Source organism: Clytia hemisphaerica, unplaced genomic scaffold, assembly GCF_902728285.1.
Source record: "Clytia hemisphaerica strain Z4C2 unplaced genomic scaffold, Clytia hemisphaerica genome assembly, whole genome shotgun sequence".
Classification (NCBI taxonomy): Eukaryota; Metazoa; Cnidaria; class Hydrozoa; order Leptothecata; family Clytiidae; genus Clytia; species Clytia hemisphaerica.
Window position 1 is genome coordinate 1,001,543 of NW_027104175.1, and position 15,753 is coordinate 1,017,295.

Sequence of the window (15,753 nt, forward strand, 5' to 3'; positions counted from 1 at the left end):
CGGATATTGTGTTTGTACGTATTACGTATTTGCAAACGATACATACTGCATTTTTAAACAATAAGTGCTTTTTCTTGATTTGCCGTATCAATTTGTTTTGTACTACTACTACTATAGGCCACCCTCATATTCAGTGGTCATTCCTCTATATTCAAATTTCTCCGTAACTGCGTAAATACAAAACTAATTTGTAACTTTACTCAGAATTTAAAGTTTCAAATTTGTAGCATATTTTCATCATCAAGCTCAAGAGAGGACTTCTTCTATCCAAAATTGGATGGTCATTATTTAACACTATAATTTCCATTACTTTTCAACCGACAACATTTCATTCGGTAAACCAATTTCAAGTTCGCTTTTAGTTTCAATGAATCTGATCATCAACAGTATGCCTAAGTACTACTACTACTATGAATTTTATCGATTGTGTATTTGATAGTTCGATTCTTTATTTTATGTCGGACATCCATTAATTTCCTGAAGTTTTGTAACAATGTTCCTATTTGTGTTTTGTTTGCATCATCTCACTTTTTAAACAATTATAATGAAAGGATGCTAAAACTTTAAATTCTGAGAATGGTTACAAATTACATGACGAGCTCTCTAATTCGATTTTTAATGGGAATTGAATTTTGATCGAGTAAGGGAGAGAATCGTTAATGAGAGCTTCTTGTTAACGGCGACTTTGAATATTACCGAATAATGGAGCGTATGCCTTAGTAGAACGTCGAATGTAGACTGTAGATTTGTAGTTACGCAGTTACGGATAAAAGTGAAATGATTGATTGCGTATCAGAGTTCTGATCACTCAACAATATCAATCCATCACTCTTTAGATACCAAGATAGAGAGATTCAAGCTCAATTTCTTATTATATATGTTGATTTAGCATCAGTGTGTTTATTTATAAGTAACGAATAAACGCACCACACAAAAAAAGATTTTTTTCGTGCTTGAGAAAGTTTTAAGTCGACGTGCGTCAAAAAGTCGCAAAGAACTTAATGAAATTATAAAGCAATCTCAAATCTCTTCGGATTATCATAGACAAAAAGTCTTTACTTTTAATCTTATTTTCTATAAGGCCCTTTTTGTTTTCTCTGCTAACTCCCCTTTTGATCTAAAGATAAACTTTTGGTAATACCAGTGAAAATAAATCTTGGATTTGTCATTTTGTCAATTAGCAAGTTCAGAGTTTGTAGTTCGTCTTTGATGCGAAGAATTCGATCGACTGGTTGTCTTGATATAGTCCTATCAACACTTCCAGCAAAAGCTTCAGTAGAGGGAACTGGCTTCCAGTTGCCAGGGTGAAATGACGTCAAATGGCTTTGTCTTGATGCGCTACAGACGATTGGCGTTGTATTAAGATGTTCTTGAATTTTATTATGATATTTAAATAGGTCAGCATTCTATATGCAGAGAAATTCTTTAATGTACCAGCAAACTATAAACTGCAAGGCAAACTGCAAAGGTTGACGTGTGAGCTAGCTAAACACGTGACTTCATCATTCCTTTGTTTGCTGTCCTTTGTTAGATCTTTTTTTCGAGATATGTGTATCATGAATTTTGTTGAGGTTTAAAAGTCATTTGAAAATACCTGAATCGAAAAAAATTTCATATGGTTGTATACAAGGTTTCCCCGTTTATTAGCCCGATTTGTAATCGGATTTTCATGGCATGTCAGAACCAAATGGTACAATAATTTGTTCAAGGTGATTAATAAGAGAAAAGTAATGATTAAAATGACCCCCGTTTTCCGGTACATAATCCCTTTTCGCGATTGGAGTTTGCGTTAATTACTCTAACACGGCTTTAATGAGATGCCATTTTAAGAAATTAACGAAGTATTTTATAGCATTGTTTTTCTCCCCAAACTTATTTTGATAAATTTAATTTCCTTTTTTTTTTCAAGACAATAATTTTATTATTTTTAAAAATTATCTGCCCCTTTTTTGTCATTTTTGTTTAGTTTTGGGGTAAATATTTTGCAAATTTTACAAAAGTTTTTTTGAAAATTTATAATCTCAAATAGGAAAAAATTTAAGAATTTAATTTAGTGCCGGTTGTTGTGCTGATTGGTGTGTCTTTTGTTCAGTACAGCCTTTATAATATTTCTGAGAATGTTACAAACACTTTAAAGAAGATTCACGCTGTATTTCACAATTTCGCTGAGTCAGCGTTTTTCCTTAATGCCTTGCCTAACTTACACGTATGAATATCTTTAGTCTTTTTTGAATAGCCTTGTGGTTAAAACGATTGGACGTTTTTGTCTACGCTAACTTTTAATGGGGAATCATTTTGGTCAAATTAAATGGGTATTTTGTGGGCACTATTTTTTGGTGTCATTAAAAAAGAATGCTTCTCAGTGTTCAATGATCTGTTCACAGTAAAAAAAACACCAAGAATACATTTTATTTGAATGGAGATCTTTTTGTTCAACGGAAACGTTTTTAATTGAATAATAAGACCCACTTTTATCTTTCTCGACCAATCACTTCCGACTATCAACCTAATGGTCATCTATCAAAACCACTTTTGAACGTCTTTTGAATGTTGGTACTTTGCACCACTTATGATGAATGTTAATGTATCGATTTAGATAGCTTTATGCTTGCAGTAATGGTCTGTGTTTGTACTTGTTTTTTGTTCGAAAGTTTGTACTGTGTGGGGGATGTCTTTCTTGTTTTCAAAATTTGTGCCTTGCTCTTTTTATTGGATTCTCTGGCAATCGCTCGTACTCGATATATTTCCTAATTCAAAGAAATACACGTGCAGAATTTTTATGGGGTATTTTTTTGCAAAGAAAGCTTGGTCCAAATGGAACTAAACTTAAGATTTCATAAAAATTTAGTCACACTCGTCAGCTCTCTAACGCTAAAAATTTTCCTCTTTTCACCACTTGCGATAAATTTTTGTTAGTCACAACTTCCCTCGTTGACGTCATCACGTATCTGAAATTAGTTCTGCAAATCCAAATTAATCTGTGTTAGTCCAAATAATTACAAAAGATGTTTTCACATGATTTCCAATCTTCCTTAAGTTGACTGGTGGAGGAGAGTTTGACTTGTGAAATTCAACTCAATAATGATGTTCGAATGCAAGGGGATAAGTTGATAAGTTTAAATTGTTCTTGCTGGCTCAAAATACAAGAATCTTTGTTTGGTTGCTTTTGCAATGAATTTCGTATCCTTATGACTGAGAATCTCTTCTGGGAAGCTCGACCATCCGTACGGAAATCCGATTTCACAATAACTCTTCTTATTTTCTTTTGATATTTCCTTGATTATTCTTCGAGTAAGGTTTTCTGGATATAAAGAAATTTCTTTGTAAAGTTAATATCTTTACTAAAGCTAAAATATTTAAACGTAGAAAATCAAGTTAATGATCTAGATCTCGATTTTTCAAAATTTCTTTCTGGGGGTCTTCTTGGAATCACTAAAACTCGCTTACCTAAATTTTATTTTCATGGTAATTTAATGATGAGAATCGCAAACTTAAATTTCAAAAAAAGTTTTACACATAGCAGTGTAGATGTGGACACCCTGTTGTTATGCCACATGCTGTGGTTAATGTAAAAGAATCCAATAAACATTTCATTCAAAATAATATACGTACAACTGAGTTTCGAAGTGTATATCATGTTTTCAATTACAATATTATTTCATATTCTTTCCGTCATTCATACAACTAGGCTTTTTATGTCATGCTGGTTGACTTGTCATAATTTGTTAAAGTTGTACACTACATTAAAATGGCGCCTCTTCTTGTAGTAGTCTGAGCTTGATAAAGTTTGCTCTCGAAACTCCTTCTGTGTAAATTTGTGACTAGTGGTAGAAAAACCAAGTATGCTTTATTATTTAGCATAGGTTTGCATGCTTGACCATTTTTATGTATGGGTAGAAAACTGTTCTTTTTTCAGTTCTAATGTATGATCCTTATGAAGTTTTACTTTATTACTTTCTTAAAATTGAAAATGAGCTATTGTGAGAAATGTGGATTTGTTTATCTTAACTCAAACCAGCTCAAACAGTATTCTTGTTCTATTGGATCTATTGGATCTTGAATTTCTAAAGATTCCAAGGTGTGATCTGAATCTCATATAGCGCCAAAAGGAAAAACTATTCTGAGTTGTTTAATCCATAGTCTAGTCTTTCACCCACTAGTGCTCAGTCTTTTTTTAATGATTTGGAGTGGAGCCTCTAAGAAGTGTTAAATAGTTATTTATTATTGTAAGGCTACCATCAAAACAATTTGTTAATTTGTCAACTAGATTATCTCTTTGGATGTGTCGCTCTCTTCCCCTTGCTTCCTTCAGTCTCATAAATCTTTCTACTGGGAGATCAATCCATGATAGATCTTTAGGCCCGTTTTTTATCTTTGATAAAGAACCTACCGCTCGCGAAAACAGTTGAATCACTTATCACTAAATCCCCTCTATTTTTGTTTTTCAAGGGTTGAAAAGGGGTCAAGCTGTACATGGTTTAAGCGACAGAGGAGTCAATAACTTCAACTTTTAGAGTATATAGACGATTGACGATATCATCTAGTCTCATAAGTCGTGAGAGATTCTTTTCTATCTAAGATCTTCAAAATGGACATAAAAATTGGCGAACTTCATTCACTGATTAATGCATTTGAATTGAAGCCAATTTTTTAGTGCCTCAATAAGAGTGTCGTGTTCAATGCCAGTGAATTATTTCATACTCCATCATAACTATAGGTTATAATTTTGATTCCAAAAAGAGTTGAGGAGAGTATCTTTGTTGATTTGAGGGAGGTTCATTTGCTACATTTGTTTGTTGCTGTGTAGGTGGTTGTAAATAGATTCTTAGATTCTTAAATTCAGACAACACTCAAAAATTGATGATGAGACGAAAGTCTAGTCTGTTAATATCAGTTGCAGAATTTGGTTGAGAGACAGAAACTTTAATACTAGGTAGGTTGTAGCCCCGGTTGTAGCTAGCTAGATACTACAAAGTTAAAAATTTTAAACATTTTGTGATGCAACAACAATGATATTCACTAGTCTTTCGATTCTCTTCCGATGCTAATAAGATCGAGTTAAATAGTGTTGCAGGTTGTTTGTGGCTTATGACCCTTATTGGATTCCATTTTCTACTTACACCGCTATTGAATCCAATATGGATGTTATGTCGTTGATCTAATTGGCTGTTTGTTTGAACTTAATCAATGTTTGTAAGAGGTTTTGGGGTTCATTTCATTATGGTATTACCTCATTCTATTTGCATCCAAAGTACTTGAAAAACACAGAGAATACTTTACTATATATATAAAAAAGGAATGACACATAAAAAAAGTAATTTCTTTTAATACTCTTTTCTTGAGGTTAATCTACTTAAAAATCCATTTTCAGTAAAGTATTTTGATGCTTTTTGATGTGCTCTCTTTGCTACAGTTTCAATTTGTTGATGTTTTTTTTTTGTTTCTCTTTGATGATGATCTGTTGTAAGTGATTTATATTAATCAAAAAATATATATGAATGTTGAAAAATACCTCTTTTACTATGATGATGATCAAAGGACTTTAGTGTCAAACGTCTGTGAAAGCAGACAGTCGGTCATTTTATTTGGTTGTATTTCGTTTGAACGTCTCATAATTTTTTTTGTATCGAAATGTGAATGATCTGAATGAATTGTTTTATCAAAAGTGATCAAATTTTGATATTTTCAAGGCTATGTGTGAGGCGACTTATTGGTTGAGCTGAAGAGCTAGTCTGCAAGGTTGCTTCTTGGACCAGGTCTATACTAAACTTCAGGCATTAACTAACGAGTCCCTGCTACTTATACTACCTGTGGTTTTGTAGAGGTCTACGATTCAGACTAGATCCATGCTCCTTCTCATACATTATAATTTCATGGGGTAAGGTAGACTACTAACAGTATAAAGGTTAGTGTTAAGGGGAAAGAGTTCTCCTTTATTATTTATTCAACATAATTTTTGAGTAAATTCAATAAGAAATTTTCGATAATTTAAGTATTGTAGGAATCGCTAGCATTTTGAACAAGTCGATTTGAACCTTACTAAGGTACTTTACCTTAGTCACTGAAAGACGGTTTAAAGATTTTTTTTAACCCTTTTAATAATTTAGCCTTTAAGGCCACACAGTTCATGATAAAGCTTGACTTGGTTTTTAGTTTAAATTCAAACCGCAATTTTCACTGTAGTTGTATCATCTGAGAAAAATGAAATTTGCCGACGACCGAAAGATGTAATGAACTTTTTGCGTGTTCGTTAACAGTGTGACTTTTTCCTCGCTATAAACGTATATTTCGTCTCAAAGAATTTTCAACGAGTTTTCTTTGATGATGAATTATATCAAAATTGGTCAGGTGAAGTCTAAAGGTCATAACCTAAGGCTGAATTTCTAAATCAATATTCATAGGGCTAGGGTAGTTTTGAATGATGACCTTTAATGGTGAATGTTCTTGAAATCGTTATATGATGGTAGAATGTTTAAATCTTTTAAAATCTAATGAACAAAAGAATTTTGGTGTGCAGGAGCTAAGCTTAGATTGGTGATCTTTACAAAACTAATTTCAAGCATATTGAAAATATCGGATAAATTCTCTTTTGTCATCGATTAGAAAATATTTTTATTTAGCTTTCAACGAACAAATAAAAGTAACACAGGAAATTAAGTTTGCATTTTTTTAAAACTACGAATAAGAATTATCGGGAAATTGAAAAATTTAACAACAAACCAAGAATTTTTTCAATTCGAGATTTATTATCGAATATTTGGTAAATGTATCATGCGTGCTTTCCATATGTTTTAAGAAAACTCAAATCGAGTACCCACCAATATAAGAACATTTTAAGAAATAATTTTGGTCCTGATTTTAAGTTTCCAGAAAATCTTATTATAAGAATTTATTTAAGGCTACACCAACTTGTAACTATTTGAGAGCGCGTAAAAGTATTTTTGGGCGACTATTATTTATTTGTTTGTCGAAAAAGAATTTGGGGTCTTTTTTTATGATTTGATAAATATAGTGTCAACAACAAGTAGCATGACATAATGTCCGTTCATCTCTTGACAAAAACAAAAGAATCATTTCAAGTGTGTAGTGATGAAAGAAGGGTAGAAAAAAAGCTATGTTTTGTTATTGAATGTGAAAAAAGTACGTATTTTATCCCCTCTTTTTTTGTAACCATTTACGTTGCTGTTGTTGTGGCAGCTTCTTTTGGCATTTGACAGGATATCAAAGACGTTATTTCTTTGTGCTAGTTTTTATTTGGTATTTCCTTTCCTATCTCGATTGCCAAATTTATATTTCTTTGAGAATCAACATGGTCTTTTTGGTTTTTTGAAAGAAAAAGTTGTTTTATTCCCAGTTTTAAGTGGTGAAAGTATCAAGTCTTCAAAATTCTCACAAACCTTGACTTTCAACGACTTATCATTCATCATTTTCGAGTACTTATAGGGGAGAAGCTCTTTATCAGATATGGAAAGAATAAACAAGATTTTCATGGATTAACATAGTTTTCCTTATCAGAAATTCTTATCAAAGTCTTCTCTACTTTATTTCGATTGAATCCATTCTCAGTTTAAGTAAAGTACTGAAGCTTCAAAGAGGTCGGGATTGCGTTCGAACTACTTTTGATATTGATTTGCTTGGTTCTTTTGATGAATATGTTCTTGCTTGTTAATTCAATGTTTTTTTTAGTCGAATGTTCTTTGAATCGTCTGGAGCTTTCTAATAGTATAATAATTTGATCTAACGATTTGCTTGGCTTTTTTGGGAGGTATATTCACGTTCCGCTGCTATTTTATTCATTGTATACCTTTTGTATTATTTGGAATTTTTAACATTTAGAAATTTTCTTACAGTGAAATGAAACAATAAATATTCGAAATAAAAAGATACCACCCATTACTCAGGTGGCCGAATTTAAATATCAGAGTTATTACACAGCACAAAGAGCTGGCGATAATCAGCGACCTACATTGAATCCAATTTTACACCAACATTGACATTTTTTTTTACCCAAGTTGTAAAAAAGAAAGATTTTTAATGCACAAATAACACATAACCTTCTAAACCACTCACAATAAAAACGATATATAAATTCGATTGAAATCGATCATGGCTTGCGATTGTCAAAATCGACGAACCAATGAACAATACTTCGAAAGGCTGCAAAACAGGAGCAAAATGATATACAACAAGAACACTCAAAAGCCAAATAGAAAATACATTTATCATTACCATACTTCACCTTGGGTCCTAAAAACTTTATTAATATTCTGTATTCTAATAGCTGCCAGTCCTGTCACGAAGGGAATGAAACTGGGGGAACGAATCCGATTATTTTGTTTCCCGAATGAAAAACCCGAAACTCTGAATAGACGTCTCTTCCGGTGGCTAATCAACGGAACAGTAGTGAGACCAGATGACCGGATACAGTTCCGCAAGAGAAATACCGTATTGAAGATGAAAGATGCCACCAGGCGGGACATAGGTGAATACACATGCCAAGAAATTACCGGTAATATCAAGAAAGAAGTCATCGTCTATAAAGTTGAATTTGGTAAGATTTTCATTTTGATGATAAGCTAATGATTCCTGGGCTGATTACCCTTTGAAGAGGTTAAATTATGGATTTTTTCATTTTCTTCGAATTATAGAAAGGATTCAGATTACGGAGAATATTCTGTATAACTTTCCAGTTGACGGGACCAATCTTTTTGTTAGAATTACGAAACGAAAGATCACGAAAAATTCGAAAAATATTAATGCGAATTATAGAATTGACTATAGTAAATTCTCAGTAATAAACTGCTAATCCAACGAGCTACTGGGGTCAGGAGTGTTTGCGCTCTGATAACGATTTTCCTTTAAACCAAAGAATAAAATACAATGCGGGAATTCCTTTAAATTTCCTTTCTTTTCTTCCATAGATGTTGAAGATCAAAATGCGTTACAGTTTACTCGTTTCACTGATATGAAAATCCAATCCCACATTGTTATGCCGTCCGGTGATGTCTTAAAACTGGACTGCAAAGCTATCGGCAAAGAACCAATCCGTTACTCTTGGTACAAAGATGGAAAAATCCTACTGACGCGTCGCGTTGATTCGTCACTTGTCACCGATCGTCATGATTTGATTCTGAAAGATCTGGTGCCATCAGACTCGGCTACTTATACGTGTAAAGTTGAAAATAACTTTAAAGTTATCCAGCATAATTTTACGCTCACTGTACAAGGTAGGTCGATCCTTCGGTGTTTAACGTGTGTTTGAAACGGGCATTTTCATGATTTTAAAGATTATCGTTTTTCTTTCTTTGGTAATTTGTTTTTTGGTGAAGTTTTGGTATCGGTTGACAGTGTAAATCTGGTTTTTGAGCCTGTGTTCTGTTTTGTGTCGAATACTTTTTCAAGCGAAACCAAACTTTTTCAATGGTTGTATGTTTGTTGAAATGTATGTTTGCATAATCATATGATTGATGAAAGTAAAGTATTTATTTGGAATATTTTTCACACTTTAAAACGAATACACTAGTTTTGATTAACTGAATAAGCTTTTTTTAAAGCTAAGGACTTTAGAATATGAGCGCTTTAATTGAATCTTCATTATATTTTCCTCTACCTGGCAATTGTCCAGGTAGGGCCGACCCAATAAAAAACAACGAACTGAACATAAGAGGCGATTGGTTTTTCGGTTCATTTATTGAATAGAATGGAATAAGTGTTTCCCTTTAGGATATCACATCGATTAAGTATAACAAAACCTAATGTATCCGGAAAAACTGAGCTTCTTTTTTTCTCTCTTTATCTCATCAACGAACGACAAAAAACGAACTAACAAATGACTCTTATAGACGCAATAATACATACATAGTTGTGATACACAGTGACAAATTTCAAAAATAAACTCGTGGTTATTATAGAGGAGAAAATCAACTTTGTTTGTGTGTGAGTGGAAGGGAAAAGACTCTCAAATCGAATATATCCTTTTGGCTTGTTTTGATTCTTATCAACTATTTCCTATCCGTCGATTGGGGTTTTTGTTGAAATTGTCACCATACTTTCATTGAATGTTTTTGTTGCGACGGGAATCTTATTTTTGATATCCTTTCCAACGGACATATCAAGATTTAGAGACAAAAGGGATGTTCTGTTCATCAAAAGAGAAATTATCACATTATTGACCTGTTTGATTTTAATGCTACGTACAGAAACAGATAATTGTCTACTGAGCAACGATTCTGCAGTGGAATCAAAATTAAAGTTTTATTATTGTATTCTTGTTGGTTTTGGTGACTTTGATGGTTAAAGTATAATCTCAAAACTCATTTTGATTGGATCATTTTGGTGTTTATGAGAGATAATGGATTTAATGTTTGTTGTTGTGCTTTTGTTTTGCTTTCATTCGATCACTTTTGGTATTGAGGATTTAATTTTCGATCGAAGTAAGAACCTTGTTTGTTTGACTGTTTTTGCTATCATGTGAGAACCATACTCAAGGGAATCAGTCTTATTAGGTGACATGGTTTTCACACGGTAACAAAAATCTTGCCTTTGTCTTTTTAGCAAAAGTCGAATAAAACCTTTGAGACAGCATCTCGAAAACTGATATTAAAATCAGTTCTTTCTCTTAATACAAGCACTCAAAGAACCTTCTCCCCATTCCACTTTCAGAGAAGACGCGCACCAGTCCATACCTTGAGAAAGGTGAGATCAAAAACCAGACCGAATTCGTTGGTACAAACGCTACTATTCCTTGTTACGAATTGATAAGCGGTACTCTACCAGACTTCCGCTGGCTTCGATGGAAAGGCAAGGAAAACCATACGGTCTTAAACACAATCGCTACTGGTACCAGCAAATTCAATAAATCAGTTGTTGAAGTTCTACAAGCTGCAAGATATAAACAAGTGTCCAAGAAATCACATCGTTCCAACGATCAAGCACCACTGTATGGCGTTGAACTTGTATTTTCAAATATTACGGAAGCCGACGAAGGATTCTATACTTGCCTAGTAACCAACCATATTGGTCATGATTACAAGACTATGTACTTGACAGTTAAGAAATCAAGTAGGTTTAGATTTTCATTGTCATGTCTTTTTTACCAGCCCTGCACTAACAGTACTGATTACTTTAGAAGCTTAAACGTAAATATGCAAACTCCTGCTTTTGCCTTCACTAAAAGCTTCCAAATAATTGCTCTGAAGTAACATTTCGATCCATGCCAAATATTTAAAATTTTAAAGCGAGTTTTAGCCCTTGAGTTGAGACTACATTTCATATTTTGCAGGTTTTGTTCTTGTTGTTATTCAGTGATACTGTACAGCCTGTAATTTTCACTTGTTGTAACTTCTCTTATATTCCTTTTTCAGACACGATAGAGATGACACAACCAGAGATAGAAGAATCTTCAACAGCTGGCAATGAAACCATGATGATCATCATTGCAGTTCTGGGAATTCTCGTCTTCATTTCGTTACTTGTATTAGCATGGCTCTTCTTCAAGTCTTACTTCAAAGGGAAGAAAGGTATTTGAATTGAAAAATCTTTATACTTATTTTAGCGCATCCGGTAAAATATGAAAATCTTTTAAGAATCAATTTTCAATATCCCTATCAGTTCCAAATACCCATTCCTACTTTTCCTCCTATTATTTTTCTCAAAAAACATACACGACCAATATTTGAAAGTAAATTCAGACCCTGAATAAACTAAATGTTAAAGGAACAATGCTCATCAATAATATCTTTAACCAATACCTCATTCTTCGTAACAGGTGGACACAAGAACGACACACCATTGGGTGACTTGAAAATCAACATTGATCCACCAGATAAGAATCCAAGAGCTTTGAGATTAAGGAATTTCTCAAGTGGAGGATCTGGAGCGATGATTCCTTTGTTGAATGGTGGAAGTGTCAGAAGTAACTCAGAATCAAGAGCATTATATGGTGACTTAGATGGTCAGTTCTATTCATTTTCCTATTCGAATTATACAAGGGGTATTTTGTTTAGAAAATAAGTTCGATAGTTAAAGAATTAAGAACATGACAAAGTTTACGCGTTACCAAAATGGAAATAGAACTTGAACAAGGTCGAAGTTCTCCGTACAATTCATTACTGACAAATGGGATAAAATATTTGAAAAACATGAACTTTAAACTAGGACTACTATTTGAGTTGATTAAACTTTTGATTGGTTTTCAACCATACATGTTTCCAATGAGTATTTGTTTTTCTTTTTACAGATGTTTTCGAGATACCTTTCGATCCTGAATGGGAAGTGGACAGGAATTTGTTCGTCATCACAGAGACCCTTGGAGAAGGTGCATTTGGTGTCGTTGTGAAGGCTACAGCATCTGGTTTAGTACGTGGAGAAGAACAACATACTACAGTTGCCATCAAAATGTTGAAAGGTAAGATTTCAAGGTCTACAGGCATAAACAGGATAATGTGTTTTTACCTTAGGTTAGAGATTTCTTTTAGATTTCGGCTTTTGCATCCAATTTCTGTTTGTTTTCGCCATAACTCAAACGCGCACGGGAAACACAAATTTTGTGATATGGAGTAAGGTTTAAAAGACATTGCTAAGCAAAGGGACTAGTAAACTTGTTCGAGTTATAGAGGTTCGAATTATGGAGACTTCGAATAATGGAGACTCCACTGTATTGGTTTAACAATTACGGAAACCCTTAACGGCGTGGCTTTAAATTTGTAAGATGGTATTGTCTACGTTCTTAATTACTAAGATACTATGTCTTCGACTCAAATCAGATTAAGATGTTTAGAGAAGCAAGGCTCCTCGAGGCTTTTGATAAGACTATGTACCCGACAATTCTATTGTCTATAATTTAAGCCCCTCGAGATCTAATAAAGTTTTCTCACAGCGGTAGAAATTGAAACGCGATATGTCATAGTGAAAAACTAAATGGTTTTACTATGAATGATTTCTACCTAGAATATTTTGGCTAACCCTTTTCGGCTCTATTTGGGATACTTCTAGACAATATCGCCATAGACAAAACAGTTTCAATGCATTTAATCTTAGAATAGATTACTATCTGACCTTTTTTTCAAAATTGATTTTTGTTTCAAAGCTTCTTGTGTTTAATCATCCTTAGGAAGCTGCGATGTGCTTGAAATTACCTTTTGGGACAATTGAGAATTCTTTTAGGTCCCGATTTTGAACCTGGATACCCTTTAAGAGTGTTTTAAAAAAGAAATTATATGTTTCAAAAGTCATCTTAACATTGACGTGACTTTAAATTGTCATGTGCGCAAAACATCTTAACCAAAATTGCGACATTTCTTTGGCGCGCTGTTCAGTTTTTATCATGGTTAAAAAAAAATTTAAGCAAAGAAAGTTCTTTTGTTTGTCTCGGAGGAAGACATTCAAAGACCAATTAATGATTTAATTACTTTGAGTAATTAACCCAAAGGAAACTCCTTATAATTAGATGAACCTTTTTTTAATTCATTCCATTTTTTCGTGGGTTAAAAATTAAACAAATTAAGGCTCGTGATTAACATTTTTAAAATGTCTCTTTATGGACTTTTACTAATTAATCAAAGAGAGTTACAGCATTTTTAAAACCAACCTGTAAATTAAGGCAATACACGTCTCTTAGTAAAAAAAAAAAACGAAAACAAATAAAAAATCTCATCACTCATAAAATTTCCGAAACCATAGCAGAGTTTGAGATCGGTTATATCTATACTTTAAAAAGTTTAAGCTCACTACTTTTCTACATTTCATAAGCTGCATTTCAATCAGTTCTTGATAGACTAAGGGAAACCATGACGCAAAAGGGGTGTAGTTAGCTCTTGATAACATCGTATACTTATATAGTCTGATTCGAAGACCTATACTTCCTATAAGAAACTTTTTTTCGCTAGAGGATGAGCAGAAGCCTAATACTTATATGGTCTCAAAAATTCGGAACTTATATTTCGAAATTGTCTTGTTTATTCAATAGCCGATGCAACGGAGAACGAACTGATGGATTTACTGTCGGAAATGGACACCATGAAACACATCGGACAACATAAGAATATCATCAATTTCCTTGGATGCTGTACACAGCAAGGTAAGGACACTTTAAAACCATGCTTTATTCTAATAGTAAATTGACGTCGATCACAAAATTAACTAATAGAATAGCCTCGTTAAGCTTCGGTTTGATACGGAATCGAATATCATGGCGGACGAATTTTAGAGAGTTCGAAAAGCGAACAGTTAAAAAGCCTAAGATTCTATAGATGGACCATCAGTAGCGTGGTGGGTCGACAAAAATTCGGGCAAACTGGGGAGGCAAATTTCTAATATTATGATTTTGGCGCCCCTTATGAAATAGAAATTTCTTTGTAAAGATTATGAAAATTTTAGGGTATTTTATCTCTTTTTGGCCGAAAACTGCCATATCTAAGGTGTAGAAGAGCAAAGGGGCGTCGAAATTAGTAATGAGAGGCGTCTTTTTGTGCCCTTTGTATTTTGGCACCCCAAAAAAAATCGGCCGCTGGGCCACCACGCTACTGGGGACCATAGAGATCAGTTATGGACATTTGCTGAACTGTTTACAGTTGATTAAAACCAACTCTTTTCTCCTACATTAATCTTACTAGTCAAACATTCCTAACCCTCAAAGGGATTCACCAAAACTAACAACCAACTTCACATTTTTCAGACCCCGTATACGTCATCGTTGAATTTGCACCAAATGGTAATTTACGTCAATTCTTACGTTCGAAAAGACCTCCGCCGTCGGATAGCGACCAACGCATGGATCCTCTTCTCTCTGCCAAAGACATGGTCTCTTTCTCACTACAAATCTCAAAAGGAATGGACTATTTGGCTTCTAGAAAAGTAAGTAAAATAATTGTGATTTATGAAACATTGTATTACTACCTGGACCTCGAGATTCTAATCAGACTAAGTTTAGAACTTATCTAAATCCCAATAATCAATATAAACAGAAAGAATTCAGTTTATTGCTTTTAAAAGAAAGATAATTTTAATTTGTGTTTTTTCTTCGTTACTTTTTGGAGTCATCGAGCATTTTCATGGCATTGACCCTAATTAAATAGTTTTAGTCTTACGCTTCAATGAGAGTAAATTCGACAGACATTTTTTTCAATAAAATAATTTTTCTTTCTCATGCAGTGTATTCACCGTGATTTGGCTGCTCGTAATATTTTGGTTGGAGATGATTACGTCATCAAAATTGCTGACTTTGGATTGGCTAGAAGCGTTCACGAAGTAGATTATTACCGAAAAACAACTGACGTAAGCAAATATTCTCTCTTAAGATTCCTCAAGTATGTCTATGTCTTTGTTGTTTTTTTTTTACTACAAAAAGTACAATGCATCGGGAATGATGATTTGAATCTACTAAAGGAGGGCTTCAATAAACGGCGTACCTCCAAATTACACAATCTGCTTCACGATTTTTTGCGAACCTTTAAAGTATCTTCTTGAGGGCCGGTTGACTATTATCGTAAACGTGCTAGATTTTAGCATCATACAGGCACGACGGAAGCTTTTTATATCTGGTACGGCGAATGAGGAAATTTAAGCGATTTTATAGCGATTTGACCGACGAAGAGGAAAACTTCGGGTATTTTTGTGAAAATCTGGTACGGCGGCCGCCGTACCTGCCGTACCCGTTGCGTCGTGCCTGATCATATGTATGCGCAATAGTGGAAAACGAAAGCATTCCCCTTACATTTTCATCAAAAGATTAAGCAGAAAACATGAAGAGCAAAC

General features: G+C 33.7%; 1 protein-coding gene across 3 annotated transcripts in view; it reads left to right on the top strand.

The window, feature by feature from the left end:
- Window positions 1-15,753, top strand: part of LOC136814396 (fibroblast growth factor receptor 4-like) — a 36,994-nt gene that overhangs the window by 19,076 nt on the left and 2,165 nt on the right. Inside the window, exons 2-10 of one of the 3 annotated variants that reach the window (XM_067070934.1) lie at window positions 8,282-8,551; window positions 8,922-9,227; window positions 10,663-11,061; window positions 11,364-11,519; window positions 11,768-11,953; window positions 12,239-12,406; window positions 13,967-14,077; window positions 14,675-14,853; window positions 15,151-15,273. In XM_067070934.1, coding sequence (XP_066927035.1) covers window positions 8,282-8,551; window positions 8,922-9,227; window positions 10,663-11,061; window positions 11,364-11,519; window positions 11,768-11,953; window positions 12,239-12,406; window positions 13,967-14,077; window positions 14,675-14,853; window positions 15,151-15,273 — 1,898 coding nt within the window. Of the gene's footprint in view, window positions 1-7,848; window positions 8,552-8,921; window positions 9,228-10,328; window positions 10,434-10,662; window positions 11,062-11,363; window positions 11,520-11,767; window positions 11,954-12,238; window positions 12,407-13,966; window positions 14,078-14,674; window positions 14,854-15,150; window positions 15,274-15,753 lie in introns of those variants that run through there. The other 2 variants (XM_067070933.1, XM_067070936.1) reach the window with 2 other exon arrangements.